The sequence below is a fragment of the Rhipicephalus sanguineus genome, chromosome 1 (genome assembly GCF_013339695.2).
Source record: "Rhipicephalus sanguineus isolate Rsan-2018 chromosome 1, BIME_Rsan_1.4, whole genome shotgun sequence".
Lineage (NCBI taxonomy): Eukaryota > Metazoa > Arthropoda > Arachnida > Ixodida > Ixodidae > Rhipicephalus > Rhipicephalus sanguineus.
Genome location: NC_051176.1, coordinates 331,246,821 through 331,267,242, shown reverse-complemented (window position 1 = coordinate 331,267,242; position 20,422 = coordinate 331,246,821). Strand labels below are relative to the sequence as shown.

The 20,422-nt window shown below is 45.9% G+C and overlaps 1 protein-coding gene across 3 annotated transcripts in view; it reads left to right on the top strand.

Moving 5' to 3' along the window:
- Window positions 1-20,422, top strand: part of LOC119379545 (rap guanine nucleotide exchange factor 2) — a 493,626-nt gene that overhangs the window by 26,676 nt on the left and 446,528 nt on the right. For all 3 annotated transcript variants that reach the window (XM_049412009.1, XM_049412010.1, XM_037648837.2), the window contains exon 3: window positions 6,972-7,055. In XM_049412009.1, the coding sequence (XP_049267966.1) occupies window positions 6,972-7,055 (84 nt within the window). The remainder of the gene's footprint in view (window positions 1-6,971; window positions 7,056-20,422) is intronic.

Here is a 20,422-nt window from a genome sequence, read left to right as displayed (position 1 = left end):
TTTAAAAAATCGGAACGTCGTTACGCGAAGCACACCTAGTGCATATTGCTCCCAGTGTACTGTAGACTGCAGTAGCCACTACTAATTTTTTTCGTTAATGAGGTTTTGTTAATTAGTCCTACTTATGTTTCTAACTCGACAAGTACTCACCTAATCATTCAAATGTCAATGAGGCTTATGTAGGCATGCTCAAATGACATCTAACTGCGCTATTTTCATCAACGTATACTAATTACGTGCTCATTTTTTTCCGGATGATAAAGAAAGCCTGCGAAATATGAAAAATAACAGTGTCTACGCTCCCACCCGCAAAAGGTGGGAGCGTAGTCTTGACTTGCTACCTCACAGTGATCCTGTTTGAGGGCGCTGCTTCCTGATGCGCGCTGCAGTCTAGTCACGTGTCAGTTTTCAGATTTTTAGAGCTTTCTTTATTAGCCAAAAGAAGCGAACGCGCAATTAGTGCGTTGTTGAAAATAGCGCAGTTCGATGCGATTTGAACTTGCCTACATATGCCGCATTTACATTTTAATGATTAGGTGAGTATTTGTCGAAATAGAAACATAATTAAGGCTAAACCTCATTAATAAAAAAATTAGCAGTGGCTACTGCAGTATACTGGAAACAGTATGCACTAGGTGTGCTTCACGTAACAACGTTCCTCTTATAAATAAATCGTGCTGCGTGATAGCTGGGACACCCTGTATATTGTATATATCTCAATTGGCCCACAGCTGCTCACCTACCACATCTAACCCTATGTGCGCTGCAGCTGACAAAAATGAAAAGAAACTAAGATTTCCTAGAAATAAATAAAGAAAGAAAGAATGAAGGAATAAAGCTCGCCCGGCTCATCTTGAAACGCTGGATCCCAACCGACACACACTGAGCGTGCACGAAATACGTCGCACTCGCCTGACGCGAAGGGAGAGTTCTGGCGCCCGTTGCAAAATCCTCGGCCGGATTCTTTCTTGCCATTCGCCGAGAAAACCACCGAGTTAGCCGTTTTACTCTTTTCTTTTTTCTTTTTTTCCCCCCTATCGAAGCGCTCACAAGTCTCGCTTCTCCATTTCCAAATCGGAAAAGCTCTCGCTCCGCATCACGCGCTCGCGCCTCTAATTGACTTGGTCCGCAAAGTTCGAGCGACTGGCCGTGTGGAGGTGGCAGCAGTTTAGGAAACTCGTTTCTATTTGGCCAGCATCCGGGGCCTGATCGACTAGGAGAAGGGTGGAGGAGGAAACGTCTCTTGCGCGCTACTGTGTCGCTTTTCCGACCGGGACCAGTTCTCGCAGTGAACGGGATGGCGTCGTGGCTGGGGAAATGAGGCAGGAAAGAAGAAATACGAACAAAAAACAAGTGAAGAACGCGAATACATCAGGAGGTTAAAGAAAAAAAAAACGCACTCGCAAATGTAGGGAGGGAGAATAAGCTTTATTTTAGATACCAAGTTGCTGGTGCCCGGAGGTGGCGGCCAAGGTGTAGCTGGTGCCCATGATTTGGACTTGTCAGCTGGGTCTCCCATTATAGCCTTCTGTATAGGTGCCTTGACGCGCGTTGTCTGTGAACTCTTGTTGCACTCCCTGGCCATGCAGCACAGGATGCTTGGCATACTGCAGAATTCGGAGTTTCTTGCGTACATATATGGTAAACGAGTGAAACGAGCATAGTTAATTGCACTAATCGCATTGATCGAGCAAAAGAGTTGGTATGCTTTGATATATGCGTGGAAACTCTTATCAGCGTGGCTCGAGAAGATGTAACAGCTTGATTTTATATCGCACGTATCAAAGATGTCATAGCCAAGGTGCGCATACAATATGATTTTTAACAGCGAAGCTGTTCAGCAAATCGTTCCTCGTTCACCCCGTTCCAAAAAAGTGTCATCAACATAAGCGGTATGTGCCAGAGAAATTGGATAAATCACACTACACACAACTTCCACTAAAGAGGAAGAAGGCAACAGTTAGTCCAACAAATGGCTGCCCCTTTCACTTTTTTTTTTAAGGAATGTTATTATAGTTCTTATCCAATTTCTCTCTTTTTTTATTTTTTTAGCGAGCGTTGTGTAAACCATTTACATTATAAAGTACAGTGTGGCCAATCCCCCTTGTGGGTAGGAGCCAAGATCTAGGCGACAAGACAAGACAAGGCTGCGAAGCGACGGCGGCGAGCCGAAGACCCCGTGTACGGGTAAGGAGAGAATACTAGCGAACGCGAAAGGCAACGGCGGCTGCGAGACGACGACGAAGCGATGGAAGGCCTACGCCAACGACGACGTGCCCGTATATCTATGAGAGGTGCGAACGCTTGGTTTCAGCGCGAGGTTCTGTCTCTGAAGTTCGGACATCCGTGTCGTGTCTGTGACTGTGTGAGGCTTAACTCGAACCTTTATGCGCTGAGAATCAATGTAGAAACAACCTAGCATCACCTAGCTAAAGCCGAGCTATGACCTAGAAGCAACCTAGAAATAAGCTGCGTCCCCTAGCTAAGGCCTACAAGTAACCTAGAAGCAACCAGATTAGTCTTCAGAATCGTCCAGTTTTGCTGTTTAAGCCTTGCGCGGCTTAGTGCAAGCTTCGCCAGATTTTTTGTGATTTCTGACTTGCCGCGTATATAACTCTCTTTAAAGAGACACGTGAACTCTCTTTAGAGATCATTATACTCTCGGCGGAGAGTCGTGGCACCCAAAAGAGAGTTAACGTGTCTCTTAAAAGAGAGTCGTGACAAGTCAGGACTCGAAAGAGTCACACATACTCTTTTTTTTTAATGCGAAGCATTTCTTAGCCAACCTTTGGAACTTTTAGCGTTTTCTATCTACGTATCTATCTATCTATCTATCTAGCCGCCTACGTCTGGGTGCTCTCATGATCGCCTCCTCAACTTGGTGTAGACCAAAATTGGCGTGGGAGGGTAAGAGGATTTGACGAATATGACTGTCGCGTCATGACATGAATAACGTGAAAATCCTGTCGCGTACGTCGTCAAACCCTTTCCTCCCGACAGGTGTGGCACATACCCGTTTATCACTGGCCGCGGTGTACGGGTATGCGCCACAGGTGATTGACAGTTTATATCTACCCAGGAACGACGAGAACAGACATCGGTAAATTAAATGAGAGAGCGTTAAGAAAAACGGACATCGGCAGCGTTGACCCGACGAATGGAAAGAATAAGAATTAGTATCCCAGCAGGAATCGAACCCAAGAATTTTGCGTGGCAATCAGGAATTCTACCACTGAGCCATGCCAGGTCTATAAACTGGTTTGGAAAAACAGCCTATGCAGGCGTGATGTCGGTGCAACGTCAATTGTGTTTGTGGTGTTGGCCATCTAATTTTACAAGAAAGCAATAAACAGTACATATGTATTCCTATGATACAGGCGTCATATCAGATTAACGTCTCTGGTTCCAGTGTTGTCTCCGCTTTTATAGCAGTCTAATAAACACTACATTTGTATTCCTATGGTTCAGCAAGCTGTATTGAAGCATTGATCGACCCCGGTGTAATACATTAACGAAAATTACATGTGGTATTCGCATGATTACACCAGAAAGAGCACTTGATTTCGATAATACTGACGTATGCACTTTGACGTGAGGGCTGACGTTACGTCGCACCATAAGCTACCCTCTAAACGCCAGTGTTGTCGACGTGCCTGGTAAGCCCACGATATGCACACAGCTGCTACACTTACAAAAACACGTCGATCCACCTCGTAACGCTTGGCTAAAAGCTATAAAATACAGCATGGAAGTACTCGCTGACTGCTTCGCATGAAACCGATTCCCACAACGCGTGGGATCTGCCGAATTTTTTTTTTTTAGGTGTAGGAAAAGACGGCAAAAAAAAAATGGTAAAGAGCAACCAGTCATATACTAAACCACAGATTCTCAACTGGCCGGCATACTTACTCATGAGAACATTCACTCATGCTCACTCACACTCGTCTCGCGATCGCGAGTGAGTGACGAATGGCGTTAGCGGATGCGAGTATGAACGTGAATGCGGTGTGAGTTCGCTTGTGACTGTGCTCTAGCGAGTAGTGGTGAGCGTGAGATGGGTGTGAGCAAGAAAGGGAGAGACCGGTGTAAGTCGACATCAGTTTGAGTAGTGCGAGTGAGTGCACATCAAAAAAAAAAGATAAATAAAATAATAGCAGCTTACTGGTGAGTGAACATCCACTTATTCTGCCGACATATGCCGCGGGGATCAATAAGAGGTTGCACACGCTGCACACACCTAGCCGGGCCGAATTAGGCAGCTCATCACATTGCGCATGCCAGCACAGTGCGGGCAGCCTGGTACCCGGTATCAAATTTATCTCTGCTCAAACGAGAATAGCTTAAATACGGAAGCGGCAGCCTAGCTTCTCGATCATTTCTGAGCGATCATCGCCGAGCGCGGTTGCATGAGATGAAAAAAGACGCTATTTTCTGCAAACCTTGCGCTAGCACGGCTCAGCGCCGATGACTGTTGGCAGCCGCTACTCCGGGTCTATAGGAATCAGCACGTCCTCAGGGCAAAGAATATTCGTGATGCTGCAACGTTGCTTCAGCTCTTGTTGCGTTTGGTCTTTACGCTGCCTTTGTTTGTCGATAGTCGTCTACCGTGTCAAAAGTGCCCTCTAAGTCTCGCGCATTTTTTTCCCAAAAAAAGAAAGTTATAAGTGCCCGGTCTCCTTTACCCTTCTACCAGCTCTTTCTTCTATGTGTCATAAATTTCGCCTGCGCTCGTATGGGGCCTTCTCGTATCGCTGTTTCTAGGCGTATCGCGTTTTGCGGGGACAAAAAGGAAGACACGGCACGTGCATATTATTAAGCTCGAATCTTTTGTCTCATTATTTTCGTTATTTGCTTAGGTATTGTATTTCGGTCACGTAAGCATTTCACTTTCCATCTTTCTTTTTCGCTCCGCTTGCCACGTGGCATTGAATCGCATAAATGTAAAATATAAGCCTGTCGGCCCGTTTTTATGCAAATCAGCTCTCTATGTTTAGCACTCTGCATGGGCACGACCGTCAGGGGCTCTTTTGCAAGGTTTGTCAGCCAATGCGTTAACATTGGGTTTCAGAAGCTCCCGTGCTCGCGCTCTGGCTATAAATGCGCTAGCTGCATAGCTCCTTCTAAGATGCGCAATCTTCTGCCCCTGCGGTGTCGCATTTCGCCGGCAGGCGAAAGGCAACACCAAACTTCATGTTTCACCCTGGTAATGTCAACAACGTCGGCAATGGAAGTCATATAATTAGGCATTTCTTTTATAACGTTCTCGCTGGCGGCGCGGTACCGTAATTCGTCTATTAGCTTTCGTTTATCCCCATCCATTATATTCCTTGCTTGCGATTGCGAATAATGATCCCCTGATATTTAAGCATATTCGCTCGAAACAACTTGAGGGTCCTGTAACTGTAACGCAGCGGACCTTTGCGATGCGACGCGTGACCGAAATTTGCTCCTCCAGTACGTCCATGCATTTAACTTCGCATAGGAATGCAAGATGTACACCATGACTGTACGTCGACTGAGTTTCACACGCACCGGATATTCTGCGTCGGCCTATACTTTCGTCGCCATCTATCTCTGAAAGCAACAAAAAATCGACAAAAATACCAGTTGTTTCAGCCGCCGAGTGGGAGCGCACTTTCAGACCCTAGAATTACCTTCTTTCAACCACCCCTTACCCTGCCCCCAGTGTAGCGCAGCGCATCGGATTTATCTTTCAAGTATGAGCGGAGCTGCAGCGATTTGTCGCACACTTCAAGCACTTTCTCTCTCATTTCATACCGCTTAGCGCACTGAAAGCTACACGGGAAGGGGGGGGGGGGTGCCAAGGGGCAAGAACATGTGTCCGTTCGTCAGCGCGCATCGTGACCTTTAGCACTTTGTTTTTTCTTCGAACGCGTGGCACTGTGATCGCGAGCGAGCGCATCCCGTTGCGGTCGCGGTAACTATGCCACTGACGATGTTCAAATCAACCAATGGGCGTGGACTTTGCGTTTATGGCGTGGTAATTTGGGTTTATGACATCATTTGTCGAGAGAATAGAGAACGATTTCTATCTGTCTTTGAGAATTAATTGTAAATTCCACGCCGCGTGCTGCGCTATACTGTTTGGCAGAAGCCTCGACTACCGATAAGCAGCGTTTTCTGACCATGCTGAAGAAGTATTGCAAAGCCCCTTTAAAAAAAAAAAAATGTAGACACATCCACTAAGTAATCACTATGCATTTACAAGTCCCAAAAAGCACTAAGCTCTTAGTATTTGCAAGTAGTAAAAACTTGGAGGACGTTTAAGCCTGGCATTTCAGAGTGGAATGCGATAGCGCAATGGGACCCCGTTCTCATCGCCTTCTCATTCGCTTGCCAGCTTCGCTTCTCAACCGTGCCGCGAGGAAAGCAAAGGCTTTTGTCTGCAATCACAGCGGTACCGGGCTCCGTTCCCCGGGGTCAGAAGCGCCACCGTGGGTTCCTGTTCTGTTTTTAAGCATGAAGTTTTGTGTTCACGTTTTAAATGGGTCATGCAGAGAAGGTGGTCAACTTAAAATCACCTAAAATGCCTCGCTAAACACCGAAAAAAAAATTAGTGAGAGAGAAAGAGATATATATCTACAAAAAGCCGTATGCGTGCACTCCCGAAGTTTGGTCGCTTTGCTAAAACCGGAGGCCGAATTCACAAAGCAACTTCTCTTTCGTAAGTGCGTTTTCCCATTGGTCAGCCGGCTTCGCTAATGATACGTCCCGCATCGCGATTGGCTGAAATGTTCTGTTACGAAAAATTTTAGCGTAACACATTTTTGTTAATACGTTGTCCTGGTTCCTTGGTTCCCTCTAAACAAATGTGAAAAGTGCAATTAAAGTGTTTTTTTTTATTTCATGCGACGAGCATCGAAGGCCGCCAAAAGAAAACTGAAGTGTTCGCCAATTCATTCGTTCACGCATTTGTTCGTTGGTTAATTGGTATTTTCTCTTTTCCGCAGCCGTGGTGAGCTGAGCAGGTGCTGGTACATCCTCCTTTCCGGATCAGTGTTCATCAATGGATCCATGTTTCTACCGAGGAGCAGGTGAGTCACTAAATATCGAACACTTACTGATCTATACACTGGGGTCCTTGGAGCGACGTGCGATAGCACTGCGGAAAGCAGGGAGCACCGCGGAAGAGCGCACTGCTCTCTCATCGTCCGAAACACTACGCGATCATTTTCTCTGGACAGGAAGAACTTCCATAGGGTGCAAGAGTGTTATTACCACAGCTGCACTGACTGCGTACACCGAGAACGCAAAAGAAAACAACCCGAGAACCAAAAAAAAAAAAAAAAAACCGTCGGATCCACCACCACCGACAAAGTAATCTCATTCTATATAGGCTGAAGCTGAGGAGACGTGAGGCTTAGTCGGTATGGCTGCTGACTTATTATTATGATTTTTTTACCTTCAAGAAGCTTCCCAGCGCTTAAGTCTTCTAATGAATTACTTGACTGTGGACCGCGGTCAACTTTTGTGTAACTTCCAAAGCACCATGTATGTACGGAGGGAAATGGCGACTTCTGCACATGGTCGCCATACATAGGACGTACGCCTTGTTTCAGTTAAAATATTTATCTAGAGAGTACGAGGGCGTCTGGGAGTGTTACAGATCACTCTTGACTTCCCTATTGGGGGAGTTTGATGTCTTGTACGGTGGCATTAGAGGCTTTGTGGTATTTTGGCGTGCTTATCACGTATAGGCCTTTCTTCGTGCATGAAACTGTACACCAGTCCTGTTGTGGTCCTCTTGTCGAGTTATATATATGTATATATTTGGAATTTGCAAAAAGCAAATGTTGCATTTTTTTGCGTGCCCGGAAACAATTACACGTAACAGTCTCGCCTACATGCTGCCATGTTTCTCCCTCCCGAAAGAAAAATAGAAAAAATGAAATAGGTACACTGCCGGCAGCAATTCGTCTTTTCGTCCGCTTTAATTTTTTTACATTTATGTGATAATTACCACATTACAGTTAAGTACTACAAATAATGTCTTCTATACTTTCCTTGGCTTCATTGTGTGTTGGTTCCAACAGGCTGTGTCTAACAAAGAAAACGAACCCTTGATCAATTCCCCTGCTCTCGTTCACGAAGAGGAACATGTCACACGTGTGCGTACGGCTTAAGACTGAGACAAACCTGCCTGATCCTGCAAAAAAAAAAAAAAGGAAGGAGCTGGATATTTTCTTTATGTTCCTTAACGAGAACTGCTGGCCCGAGATACCACGCACTCGAGTTAGAGAAAGCACACGCTACAGCTTAGCACTTTAAGCCAATTAAAGACTGCGCAGGCTTTATATCTATTTTATTTTTCTATTTTTTCTTTCGGGAGGGAGGAACGTGGGCGTACATTTATTCGCGTTACTTATTTTTCTTAATTCATAAGTGCGCATTTATTCGTTGCGCGAACTAGGTGCGCAGCTAACCGATGACCACCGAAGTTCACCTAGAGATTTTCGGTTCGGTATTCGACGCTATGTGAACCGGAGACGCACCGTGACAATACATCCTTAGGGCAAGCGGCCAAGACCAAGCCGTTCTGCATACTGGTAGACGCTCACTCTATTCAGTGGGCGCCTTCTACTTTTCGTCTCGCCTACTCGTTTCGACAGGAACCTAAATGGCGTCGTGAAAAGTAGCGTGGGGATTCAAAACTTTCAGCGGTCGCTCTCGTTTACTCCACTGCAGTTTACCTGTGACATTCTGCTTCTGAGCATGACGTCGCGTGACCACCACATCCCAATAGAGGCGGGCAGGAGAAACTTGTACTTGGATATAGGTGTACTTTTAAGACTCTCAGATTGTGCTGCACTCGCTGACCCCCCCCCCTCCTTTTTTTTTTTTGCTAGTACGCTTCAATGTTTCTGCGTACTATAGTGTCCGTTACTACTAACAGAAACGTTATATTTTCCCGCAAGTGTAACGAATTAGCTTGCAGCGTGGTGCAAAAAACGTCTCCAGTTGGAACCGAGTTAACACACTCTACCTAGATTAAAGCTGGACTCTCAACAACACGCTTATACCTCACAGCCCGCTGCGTGTCACCGGGATATACAACTCGAAACACACATACACGCGTCGTCAGTACCTGCAGAATGGCTTCATTGCTGACGACCCATTCGGAAAATACATGCGGCAGTTTTCTTTGACACTTGGCTAACATCGTACGGCGTACTTGCTTACTCAGACACTTTGCGGACTTGTAGCTGCACACTTATTATTTACCATATTAACACACCCCGCGGCAGCTGCTTCCCTTATTGCGAACAATGTGTGGCTCGCAGGAGAAGGTTGATATCATGATACCATTTATATGTCACCGCTTATTCAAGCCACACCAGTCTTGTTATTTTTTGTTGAGGTGCATAATGCTAATTTAACTTGTACATCTGTAAAGAAAAAAAGAAACTTTTGCTCTAACTGTTGCCGTCGTCATATACTGAAGAGATTATTCGCGACGTTCATCAAAGGTTTTCAAATGAGATAACATCTCTTTCTTGCCACTTCTAATTATGCCAGAGAAGCCACGCGACCCACTTCTGAATTTCATCTTGCGTAGCCTTAAAACACATTTGAACGCTTCAATTCAGCTAATCCCACGTCGCGGTACTCACAATGTACTTGGTGTCGAATTTCGAGAAAAATTCGGCAAAGGCAATGAAGAGGTACATGTCACACGTGTAAGTACGGCTTAAGATCTAGACAAAGCTGTCTAATCCGGCCAAGGAAAGATCTCTATATTTTTTTATATGTTACTTGACGACAACTGCTGGCTCGAGATACCACCCACTTGAGTTAGCGAAAGCACTCGCTACAGCTTAGCACTTTAAGCCAATTAACGATTGTGCAGGCTTTCAATCTGTTTTACTTTTCGGTTTTTCTTATCGGAGGGGGGGGGCGAGTTGGAGGGAGGTACGTGGGCGTATATTATTTTACGTTACTTATTTTTATTGTTCATAATTACGCATATATTTGTTACGCGAAGCAGGAACGCAGCTTACCGATAGCCACCAAAGTTCGCCAAGAGATTTTCGGTTCGGTATTCGGGGCTATGTGAACCTCAGACGTACCGTGGCAATACATATTCAGGCCAAGCGGCCAAGACCAAACCATTCTGCAGACTGGTAGACGCTTACTTTATTCAGCGGGCGCCTTCCACTTTTCTGTCTCTTTCTGTAGTTCTAAGATCAGTTGCTTTGACGTTATGACACCTGCTAGCAGCCCCAATTCTCGTATGCACTCGGAGAACCTGAAGTACGTATCGCATCGCATAGTATGTGTACTTGACGTCGATACGAACAAACTCGCGGGGAAGCGTATGGAATGACGTGTGTAAATATAGCCTCGCGCACTTCGCCCTTTTCGTTCAAATGTCAGGGTCGTGATTGCTACACGTCCTGGCGGGCAAGGGAAGGTGGCCAAATCACCCTGCGCGCATCGTAGAGCGTGGATTGCTCGCGAGACGAGGATCTTGAAGCCGCACTGCTGCCCCACATATCGAGAACCGAATAGACAGACAGTCGATGCACGGCGGAGGACCTGAAACAAGGTCGTGCAACGTGCTCGTTGCGAAGGGCGTGACCAGAGGGGCTCTCGGACGACGCGCACCTTTTTGCATCTGCCGGAGGATGGCGGGGAGCTTGGTGAGGGTTGTGATAGCGCCGGCATGCACGTTCGCCCAGACACCACGGCTGGAACCTCATCGTGGCACGCATTGACGTTTGCCCCCGCGGTTGGGGCGCGCAGTGCTGCAGCGTGCCTCCTCCCATCGTGTGTGGTCGTAGTCATCCGACCCACGTCCGCGTTCGTGGCCGCACCACCGCAGTGTTCACCACCGGCGCAGTGTCCCGCTGTGTGGGTGGGTGGCCCTCTTGGTGGAAAGGGAGAGCAGTGGAGGGGGAGTGTTAATGGAGGAGCGAGGGGAGATTGGGGGAGGGATGCACTGCGCACGCGTGAAGCCACCGTCGTGTGTGCAGATTGAAAGTTGCAATGACGTCAACTCTCTTCGCCCGTCCTGTGATTAGACCGCACCAGACGCCTGACCTCACCAGAGAGTGGTATAAAGAGTCTCGGGTGTAAACGATTTTCATTTAGGGCCACGTGAGGTTTCGGCCGTAACACTACATTTGCCTCTATCGGCTAAAAGGAAAAGTATAGTTAGGGCGTTGTTATCGCGGATACAGTGTGTATACTGTGTAGTTGGTTGACGGCCGCAGCTTTCTCATCTATATGCGCCGAAGCGTTATGACGTCCGTATATTGGTGTGTCCTCGTCTGCTTGAGCAACCGGGGAATGCCTTATGCGCCAATAAACGTTAGTAACAAAGTAACAATTAAAACAGATAATGACTTTGACATAGAGCATGCGCCTTGCGGAAGCATGTGCAAGAGGGCCACACACACACACACACACACACACACACACACACACACACACACACACACACACACACACACACACACACACACACACACATATATATATATATATATATATATATCGCCGAAAGTTATGCACACTGTCAGTTATATTCTCATATCCAGGCTTTCAGAGCTTCCTACGGGTAAAACACAACCTGTCGGTCACTATACCTCCTAATTATCGCCAAAGTATGCAAATGACGTGAGCTGTATGAATAAAACACTGCGACATTGTTGTGGCACGTTTTGAAGCGATTTCATGCTCACGTAAAATTTCTATTTTCGGTACAAGCGTGCATGCTAGAAGCCAAAATTTTGAACGAACGAAAAAAGAGGGAGCCCTGTATGCATGTGCTGCTTATATCAATGCTTCGACTCGATGACCGCATACATCCGGAAGACTGACAAGCGGATCGTAAATGTTATTGGTAATTTGCATGCCTTTGCGCTCCAGTTTGCTTTTAGAGTAGGCTTTCGGATTATTATTACCTGAAATATAGATTTCTGTGAAATCATTTAGTATGGGGATAATTTTAATATATGGAAAGAACGGACGTTGCTAACATAGGCAGTTTCTATTCCGCAGTTGCAATATAGCCCTAAAGTCAATGATAAAAAAAAATGTGATTGAAGGGTTTTGGCTGATCGATATATGCTACAGTGAGAGCACACGTAAAAGACGCAACTATTATGAGCTCTAGCTGCGTTTTGAGTGAGCTTATGGAAACTAAGGCGGCTCATTCACATGTGTTGAATTAAAGCAATTATCTCTGGGCATGCGAAATATAAAAAAAAATATTTGCTTCTGCCTATATTTGTTTTGAATTCACTGCCTAGAAGGCTCACAACGCAAATCGGGATACCACATATGAAACTAAACAAAAAAAAAAAAAGTCAATGTGTAATGCTCTTCAGAAATGAGAACGGGAAAAAGGAAGAAGAGAAATAGAAACCATCAGTTTCCTGCTGACATACGAATCTGACAAACACTTGTGAAGCTCACTTAATGTCGTCATGACGGGTGGTATATAAGTACCAGCGCCCATAGATGCTCAGTCTTTGTGAAGCGCATAAGGCGGTGTAACGTCCTCGAGACGCCCATGTGCCAGCATACTTTCGCTCGTCCTTTTCTTAAGAGTCCGTTCATTTCCCATTCCTTGTCCTCGAAACAAGCGATCACACCCTTCCACGAAATTTTCTGAAGCGCCTATATGGTGCCAGTATAACTGCGAAGGACAACGCCGCCGTGAACGACCTCGTGAGCAGCAGCTCTCAAGAGTGGCTTGCACCACCGCGAACGTGGTGTAGCGTGTCGAATACGTGAAGCTACACAGCAGCGACTACGAGAAAGAAAAGCAAGGGAAGGCAGATTTGCAACGCTTCGATTGACACGCACGGGCCCTTCAATAGGCCAAGGCCTGTCTCGCGCGGCATGGGTCCGCCACCGCTCCTTGGCGGCCCAGAAATAACCCTTGCGTGCGCTCGGCGCGTGCGATAGCTGCACGCGAAATCCGTTGCCTCAGGGCTTTGACGGTGGGGGCGTTTCCCGGATGGTGTCCCCGTGTGTATTAGCACGGGGCATACGCATGCAGTGGCCTCATTGCCCCCCTTATATGAAAAGAAAAAAAAAGCGGTCATGTATATACTTGCCTAACCATCAATTCAGTGTGTACACGCACGCATGTCAGAATTCGCAAATCTCGCAAATAGAAAAGGTAAACAATACAGGCTGCTAAACGGCACGTTTTGCTAGCGCCATACTGATTGCTAGCGCCTATACTGACGGTAGCGTTGCTATAGCGAACCTTTCTTGAGCTTATTAATTCTTGTCACGATATATAAAAATAAGAAAACATTGGTTTAACGGCCAAAGGTAGCGACGCACATGCGTCTTGCGTAAAATCGTCTATAATAGGAGGTGAAACGCGAGCGTGCCCCTAAGGCAATGCTGTTAAGGTCACGGAAGGTTCGCAAGATCCGTTGCTCCGTTTTTTAAGATGGCCTTTAATGACCACACACACAAAAAAATAAAAATAAAAAAAAGGCGACGAAGAACGTTGAGTTAGTGGAGAGGAGCATGCTGGAAGGTATAAGGGTCTCAAGTGCAGCTCAGCTATAGATACATCCTTTCTTCAGCCTCCATGTCACACTGAAGCCGTCGAAAACGTTGCACGCGGGATCCTGTCGGCGTCCGAGAAGCGCAAGCTGCATTTGTCGAGAAGCGCGCTTCCGCCTTTTCGTCAGCTTGAGACGTGGAATGTGATGCGCGCGGTTCTTCAAAGGGCCTGTTTCGCCCCTTCGCGTGCGCTTGCGCAAGAGCCTGCAGGTCAGACATAAAAGAGCAGGAGCTCGTGCACACAGTGTTTGGCCTTCGGCTTCGCTTACTGCCGCGATTTCCTTTAAAGGCACCAATGGACCATGCTATACAGACTGTCTCGATTTGACGACGCAGTACATGCGTGCTGCTGTTGGAGGAGGCAACATCCGTCTTCGACGGCCCTCGGGTGTTCCTCAGTAGAAACGCTTGTATGCAGACATGGTTTTCACATGGTGAAACCAGTATGAGCAGCTCTTGTCCACCCCAAGCGGGACATTGATTAAAAAATTCATCAATACTTTTTTTTGAGGGGGGGGGGGGGCGAGTTGGTTCATCTTAAAATAAGGAAGTACCAGCACAAACAGACACCCACGACACGTACGGCGCCTGTGTGTAGCATGTGCGTGTCGTCTCTCTTCTGGGTGTCTGTTTGCGCGGGTACTTCCTTATTCCATGATTAAGAAATGCCGCTCAGAAGTACACATAAGATGTTTACTGCGTACGGATGAAGTAGCGTTGTTTAATTATTCAAATGAGACTTTGTCAGAACTCACAAATACTTTTGGTCTGAGGAGCCCGTTTGTGCGCCCTACGATGCGCGTTAGCGTGCAATTCACCGGCGCTTATTTTTGCCACCGTTCGTGCAAATGAGCGCGTATAAGCGAACCCGTACACTCTGTCCTTTACCTCATTCGTACATACAGGTAGTTGCACACCGAAAATAGAGTTCTGCCCCTACATTATCCTTAAAATATTAAATTTCTAGCGTCCTAAGTGCCCTATTGGAATGTTATCGAGTGGGGCATGCCTGCGAAATGCTATTGCCCGTCATCTTGTGTTGAAGTTCGGGCAGAAACAAGCACCGTGCGAGAGCGGTCACGTGCGGTGAACGTCCTAGACTGACGCTTCTGCTCAACCTTGTACGCTTTATTCAGCGTGCGGAAACATATTGCAGTGCGCCGAAATCTTTTCGTGAATCACGACATTGTGGTGGGTATACTCGGTTACCTTGTTTTCACCGACTACATTGTTGTCATTAATGCTGTCCGTTTACCAGTTTTTGTTTCCTTCTTTGTGTCCATGCTTCCTTTGGTAGTTTCCTTTAGGCATTTTTAATTAAACAAACATTTGATCCACGTTTGGCTGCTCAATTGCAGCCCTTAATTTTTTTGCTTTGTTTGGTTAGCATATGACATTTTATTATCAAGCGTGCTTAATACCAATATTCCCTGAGCAGTCCGAATCTTGGTCAGTTCTTCTTATAATGGGTATGCGTCACATCTCTTGAGACCGTCATCATCATGAGCTTTTTTGTACGTTTGGAATGTCGGAAACAAACACAAGAACGTTATTTCTCCGAGCACAAGAAGAAGGCTGTATGGTGCAGAGGCGTGGTAGGAGAACCAGGTTTGCAAGCCCTTTTACCTGGCCCGCTTTACCCTTACAAGAGCCTGTCACATATCCCGATCAAGGCGGCAGGCGGCAAGGCTATCCCGGCAAGGCGGCAGGACCATGGAGCAGCGGTTTTATCCGGTGTCTGAGCCCGAACCCACGGGACCCAAAGGACCTTCAGCCGGTCGTAACACGCCTTTGCAACCGGTGACAGTTCGGCCGACTCTGGCCGTGACTCGGCCTTTAGCGATTGAACTGCACGAACCACTTTGGCTGCACCCAACCGGCTGATGAAACCTGGTCCTCTGATCTTCGCAATTCCTCTTCGATTGCGAACTTCCATGTTACCAGCCACGGCTCTTAAACGGTGAATTCTTTTCGTCTCTTCGTGAACTATATCAGCTTATGCAGTCTCATGAAAGTTTTTAAGTATTACTGGTTTTACCTTGTTAGTTTGATGCATAGTACTCCTGTCTTTAGAAAGCATTGGTACCGTTTCAGTTAGGGTGATACACGATAATGTGATATTCCACATTTAGACGACATAGCTTTTCATTCTCTTTTCTATCCTTTCCATGCAGCTTTTAATCCACCGAGCCGAGATCTCGAATGTCTTACCTCCAACGAGAACTATAGTCCTTGAGGAATATAATTTATTGCTATTATAGACCAGAATCATCATTATACATTCTTGCTCTAAAGGCAGGTGGGGCGAGAGTAAAATAATGTGGTCTATAACTGACAAACGATGCATTCGGCGTTGCATGAGACGACCTTCGATATGCCCACGTTAGCATACAGTGTATTAGCCTTGCCATGCTATCGTGTAATCCAGGGGTCTCAAACTCACATCAGTTACCGGGCCGCAGTCATGAAATTTAGTCCCGCAGAAGGCCGGGACAGTGAAGATTTTGAAATCGGGGGGGGGGGGGGGGGGGGGTGGGGTCAGCCTGTCCTGAATAACTAATAACATTTTCAACTAATCGCCTGACAATTTACCAAATGTAGCTGGTGAGTTTGCGAGGCAAAACAACTTTTCAGGATGATGCTAGTTTCCAGATATGCGCCGTAAAAACTGCGGTAAAATTGCACTGTTGCCTTTTCACTTACCTACTTTTATATAAAACGTAATTTTAAGCACTGAAGCAAAAAAAAAAATATATATATATATATATATATATATATATATATATATAATATATATAATATATATATTATATATATATATATATATATATATATTATATATATATAGATTATATATATATATATATATATATAAAACGGAAGCTATTTTATTGTTTTTTGTATTGTTTTGTTTTTTTTTCTTGTCGTTGCACTTTAGGATTGTCTAAAAGCTTGTGGCATGCTCAGCATTCGTTCCAAGTGGGTAGTCATCATGTCCTCTTCTTTTTTTCCCTCTTTCATCCGCTGACGCGCTGTATTTACAAAAAAAGAAACCCCCATGGCTTATGCCCCGCAATATTCCAAAGCCTGTGTGCAGACTTCCGCTTTCCCGCAATAGCTCTGTTTGTCTGCCTGCGAATACAATGTTTCTGTACTGTTGCATTTTTCTACCCTGTTTATTTAGCAAACACAGGGAAGAAACGGTAACGGCCGAGTGCTGCCGGTTCGAAGAACTTAACTTCTTTCACACACGTTAACGAGACCCAAAGGATGAAAAATAAATCGGGCCCAGACTCACACATTGCTTTCTTTTTTGTGTGTATGTGTGTGTGCTGATTGTCTCTTGCATACAATATGGTCGTTCGTCAGCGTAGAAAATAGCTGTAAAAGAAGACAGACTGTCGCTTCTTTGACATTTTCTCGTTTCTAAACTGTGCCAGCTATCTCCATCTGTTTTAATATATGTAGTAAAAAAATACAGCGCAAACTACTGAATACGCATAAAGACTCATGAAGAAGAACAGGCAGAAGAAGAATGCGCGTACTGTCTGTTCATCTTTCGTCTTCTTTTGTTGTTTCATAATCATGTACGACATGATTATGAGGCACGCCGTAGTGTGGGACTGAGGATTAAGTTTTACCAACGAAAAAAGGTTCTCAGACGTGCACCTAAATCTATGTACACGGGTGGTTCTGGCGCGTAAACCCCTCAAATTTATTATTTCCTTTATCTGTCTGTAATGTCTTTTCGTTTGCGCTAACTCGCCAAGTCATCTATAAGCAACACTTAATAGCCCAGCAGTTTGTCCTCTCTCTCTCTTTTTTTTTTCCCCACGCTGCCCATAGATCTCTTTATGAGTTCGTCTCCTGTCTAGGTTGCCGAAAAAGAACTTTTTTTTGGTTCCTTCTGTATATTAACTTGCAGCGTTCTCTGTACTTCTTGTCTCTTCTGCTGTTCGTTTATTGCTCGCGGCATGCAAGCGTAAGATAAGTAACACGCTCTAAAGCCGAGCTAGTCTAGAGAAAGCGAATGAATAGCTAATACAAATAACCGGCGTAGTCTTTTCTGCCCCTGGGCAGCTGACTAGCTTGTCCAGGCGCATCGGCAAGCAAGATCAAAAGAGCACGTGTCGTGTCTATAGCACACTGTCAGATACGCGTCTTGTATGACGCACGTAGTTCAATGCACTTCATTGTCATGAGGAAGGGTATATACATAGACGAAAGTGGACGATGCAGCAAGAATCGTCTGAGACAGCACGAAGCGTCTCTGTCGACATCCGACGGTGCGCACTTGCCGAGATATCGAAGACAGCTAATGCGGGTGCCCTCCGATGTCTAATTCTTCCTGAATCGTAGGCTGCGGCAAAGACCAAGAGAGAAAGGGAAGTTGTGGGAGTGAGGAAAACACGTGCGCAAGCGCAACGTTCGTCCTAAAGCCTCAGTAACAACAGATATTCGATTTCCTTGTGGTACAATATCAGGTGATTAAGCTTTCTCATGATGGTCAGCGCGGACAAGATTCAGGACAAGAAGAAAGTACACGACTCGTGTCGCGTACTTTCTTCTTGTCCCGAGTCTTGTTTGCGCTGGCCATCATGAGTATATTCCTACTCATCCAATTTGCGACCTGATTAAGGTTTAGATGAGGTGCTTTGCATTCGTTTTCGTGATGGTTTACGCTCGAGTATCCGATGACTGCCCCATGCTATACTTATTGTTCCCGCAATAAACATTCAATTGTTGCTCGAGCTTCGTCCACCGTCGTCTTCTATTTCTGTGTACGTTCCGTTTCATCCAGTTATTTACGTTCAAGCGTAACAAGCTTGAGTGTCTAAAGGCTCTAGATTGAAACTTGCCACTTACAGATCCTGTGAAGGCTGGCTCAGCGTTGAGGCTGTTGCTCGCACTTTACGACCGTAAAGGGCTTTCGTGCCGGAATTCACGACCTGCGCTGTACGTGCCGCGCCTCGAGTGCAGACGTAGTATATGCTCGCTGGCATTTCGTATATCTCGTGTGCATGTTGCAAAGCGTGACTGTAGTCTGGCGAATTATTTAGCGACAGAAACCAAGTGGCACCGTTTATCTTTCACCACCACTCTACTCTGTGCAGCTGTCGTGTCAACTGAAATATTTTTTTTTCCTTACGATCTTCGTTCAGCTGTCGTGTCAACGCAAATATTTTCCCCCTTCCGAATACACACCAAAGTTTCCGCAATCAAGCTTCACGCAATTTCGCCTATCGGGTCTGCTTTCTGATGGGGAGATAACACTCGCTGCTTCCCGTTTTATGGTTCACGCTAGCGAAATATGAAAACGACGAGAAATAAATTGGCTCACGTCGGCTCTGAAAGCGCTTCTTTTTGTTTTCTCGAATGCTGGGCAAAAAAGCGCGTTGGAAACTGGAGCAACTTATCAACTATAGTTCTCTATTTATTTGTCTCTTATATCGTTGCATCTTTGCTCGGGGGCGTGTCAGTGTTTGTACGTGACTTAAATTTGTGGTGAACCAATTACACACCCACCACCAACACCGTACAGCCAAAACTACAATCGATCAGGAAATGATCCCATAGAGCAGTGGTTCTCAGCCAAGGATATCTCGGGGACCCCTTGTGGACTGGTGGACATGATGAGGGACCCCTTGTAGTAAGAAAAAAAAAGGGTGTGGGGGTCATAAATTAACACAACATGCAGTGTTAATTGGTGCCTTTTGTTTCTCCCTGGCAAAGAATGGTCACACTAAAGTGTCACGCCAATTCGATCTCAAAAGCTTATGAATACGTTGTGCGGTCTGCAGTCACATTCCACCTGTTTCTAGCTACGCTTGCTCTTCAAATATGCAAGCCTGGAAAAAGCGTATGTTGTAGAAAACTACAATACAAGCTTTACAGCCATCTCATGAAGAAGGGGAAACATAAGTCGGCTCCGCCACAATGCAAAAGTGTTATGCGGAGAGGCATATTAAAAAATCAGAAGGGGCCTGTAGTGTGCCCCCAAAAACGCATTTTTTTTTTTCGCTGATGGGTTTCGCGGACCCCCATTTGAGGCCCATTGCTATAGAGAAACGGGCGCTCTTCATGAAATACAGGAACAGTATTTTATAAAGATTTGGGGTCCTTTTGTTCTAAAAGCTGTTAGGGTTTCACGTTCCAAAACCAGGATATATGAGAGACGCCGTTGTGAAGGGCTTCAGAAATTTCTACCACCTGCAGTTCCTTCACGTGCACCTAAATCTTAGCACATGAGCCTCTAGCAGTTTTCCTCTGCCGAAATGCGGCAGCCGCGATTCGATCCCGCGACCTTCGGGTCCACAGTCAAGCATCATAACCACTAGATCACCGCGGCGGTGGTCCTTTTGTTCTGTTGATTAGTTATCCATCTCGTGTGGGGTGACCAAACCCGGCGATGGCGGGGACACTGCTTTGTTCCGGCCACTGGTGTAAGAACTGTATCACTTCCTTGGCACTTATTTATCATATCATATGTGTCCTAACAAAGTACCGTACTATAGGCGTTTTATAGTTGCTATGCACTCCTCTTCTCTCTCTCTCTCTCTATCGCCACTGCTTGCTAGCTATGCGTTGTGTTCCACGTTTCAGGAATAACACAAGTGCGCGCGGCCGTGATACCGCTTGTGCAATCGTATAGACGAAGCTTTAACCAAGCCGTCAAAGTATGTCTTGAAACAAGTTGGCAATCTCGTAGCCTACACCTTCAAACGCGTTAAAAATGTTCACGCGTCGATAACGCACTTTGAAAAAGGTCTGCTGTCCTGAGATAGCGTAATGCCTAAAGCCCGCCGAACGTTGCCCAACGTTGCACTTACGCAACTACGAAATTTCGTTATTCGAAAAGAGGTAAAAT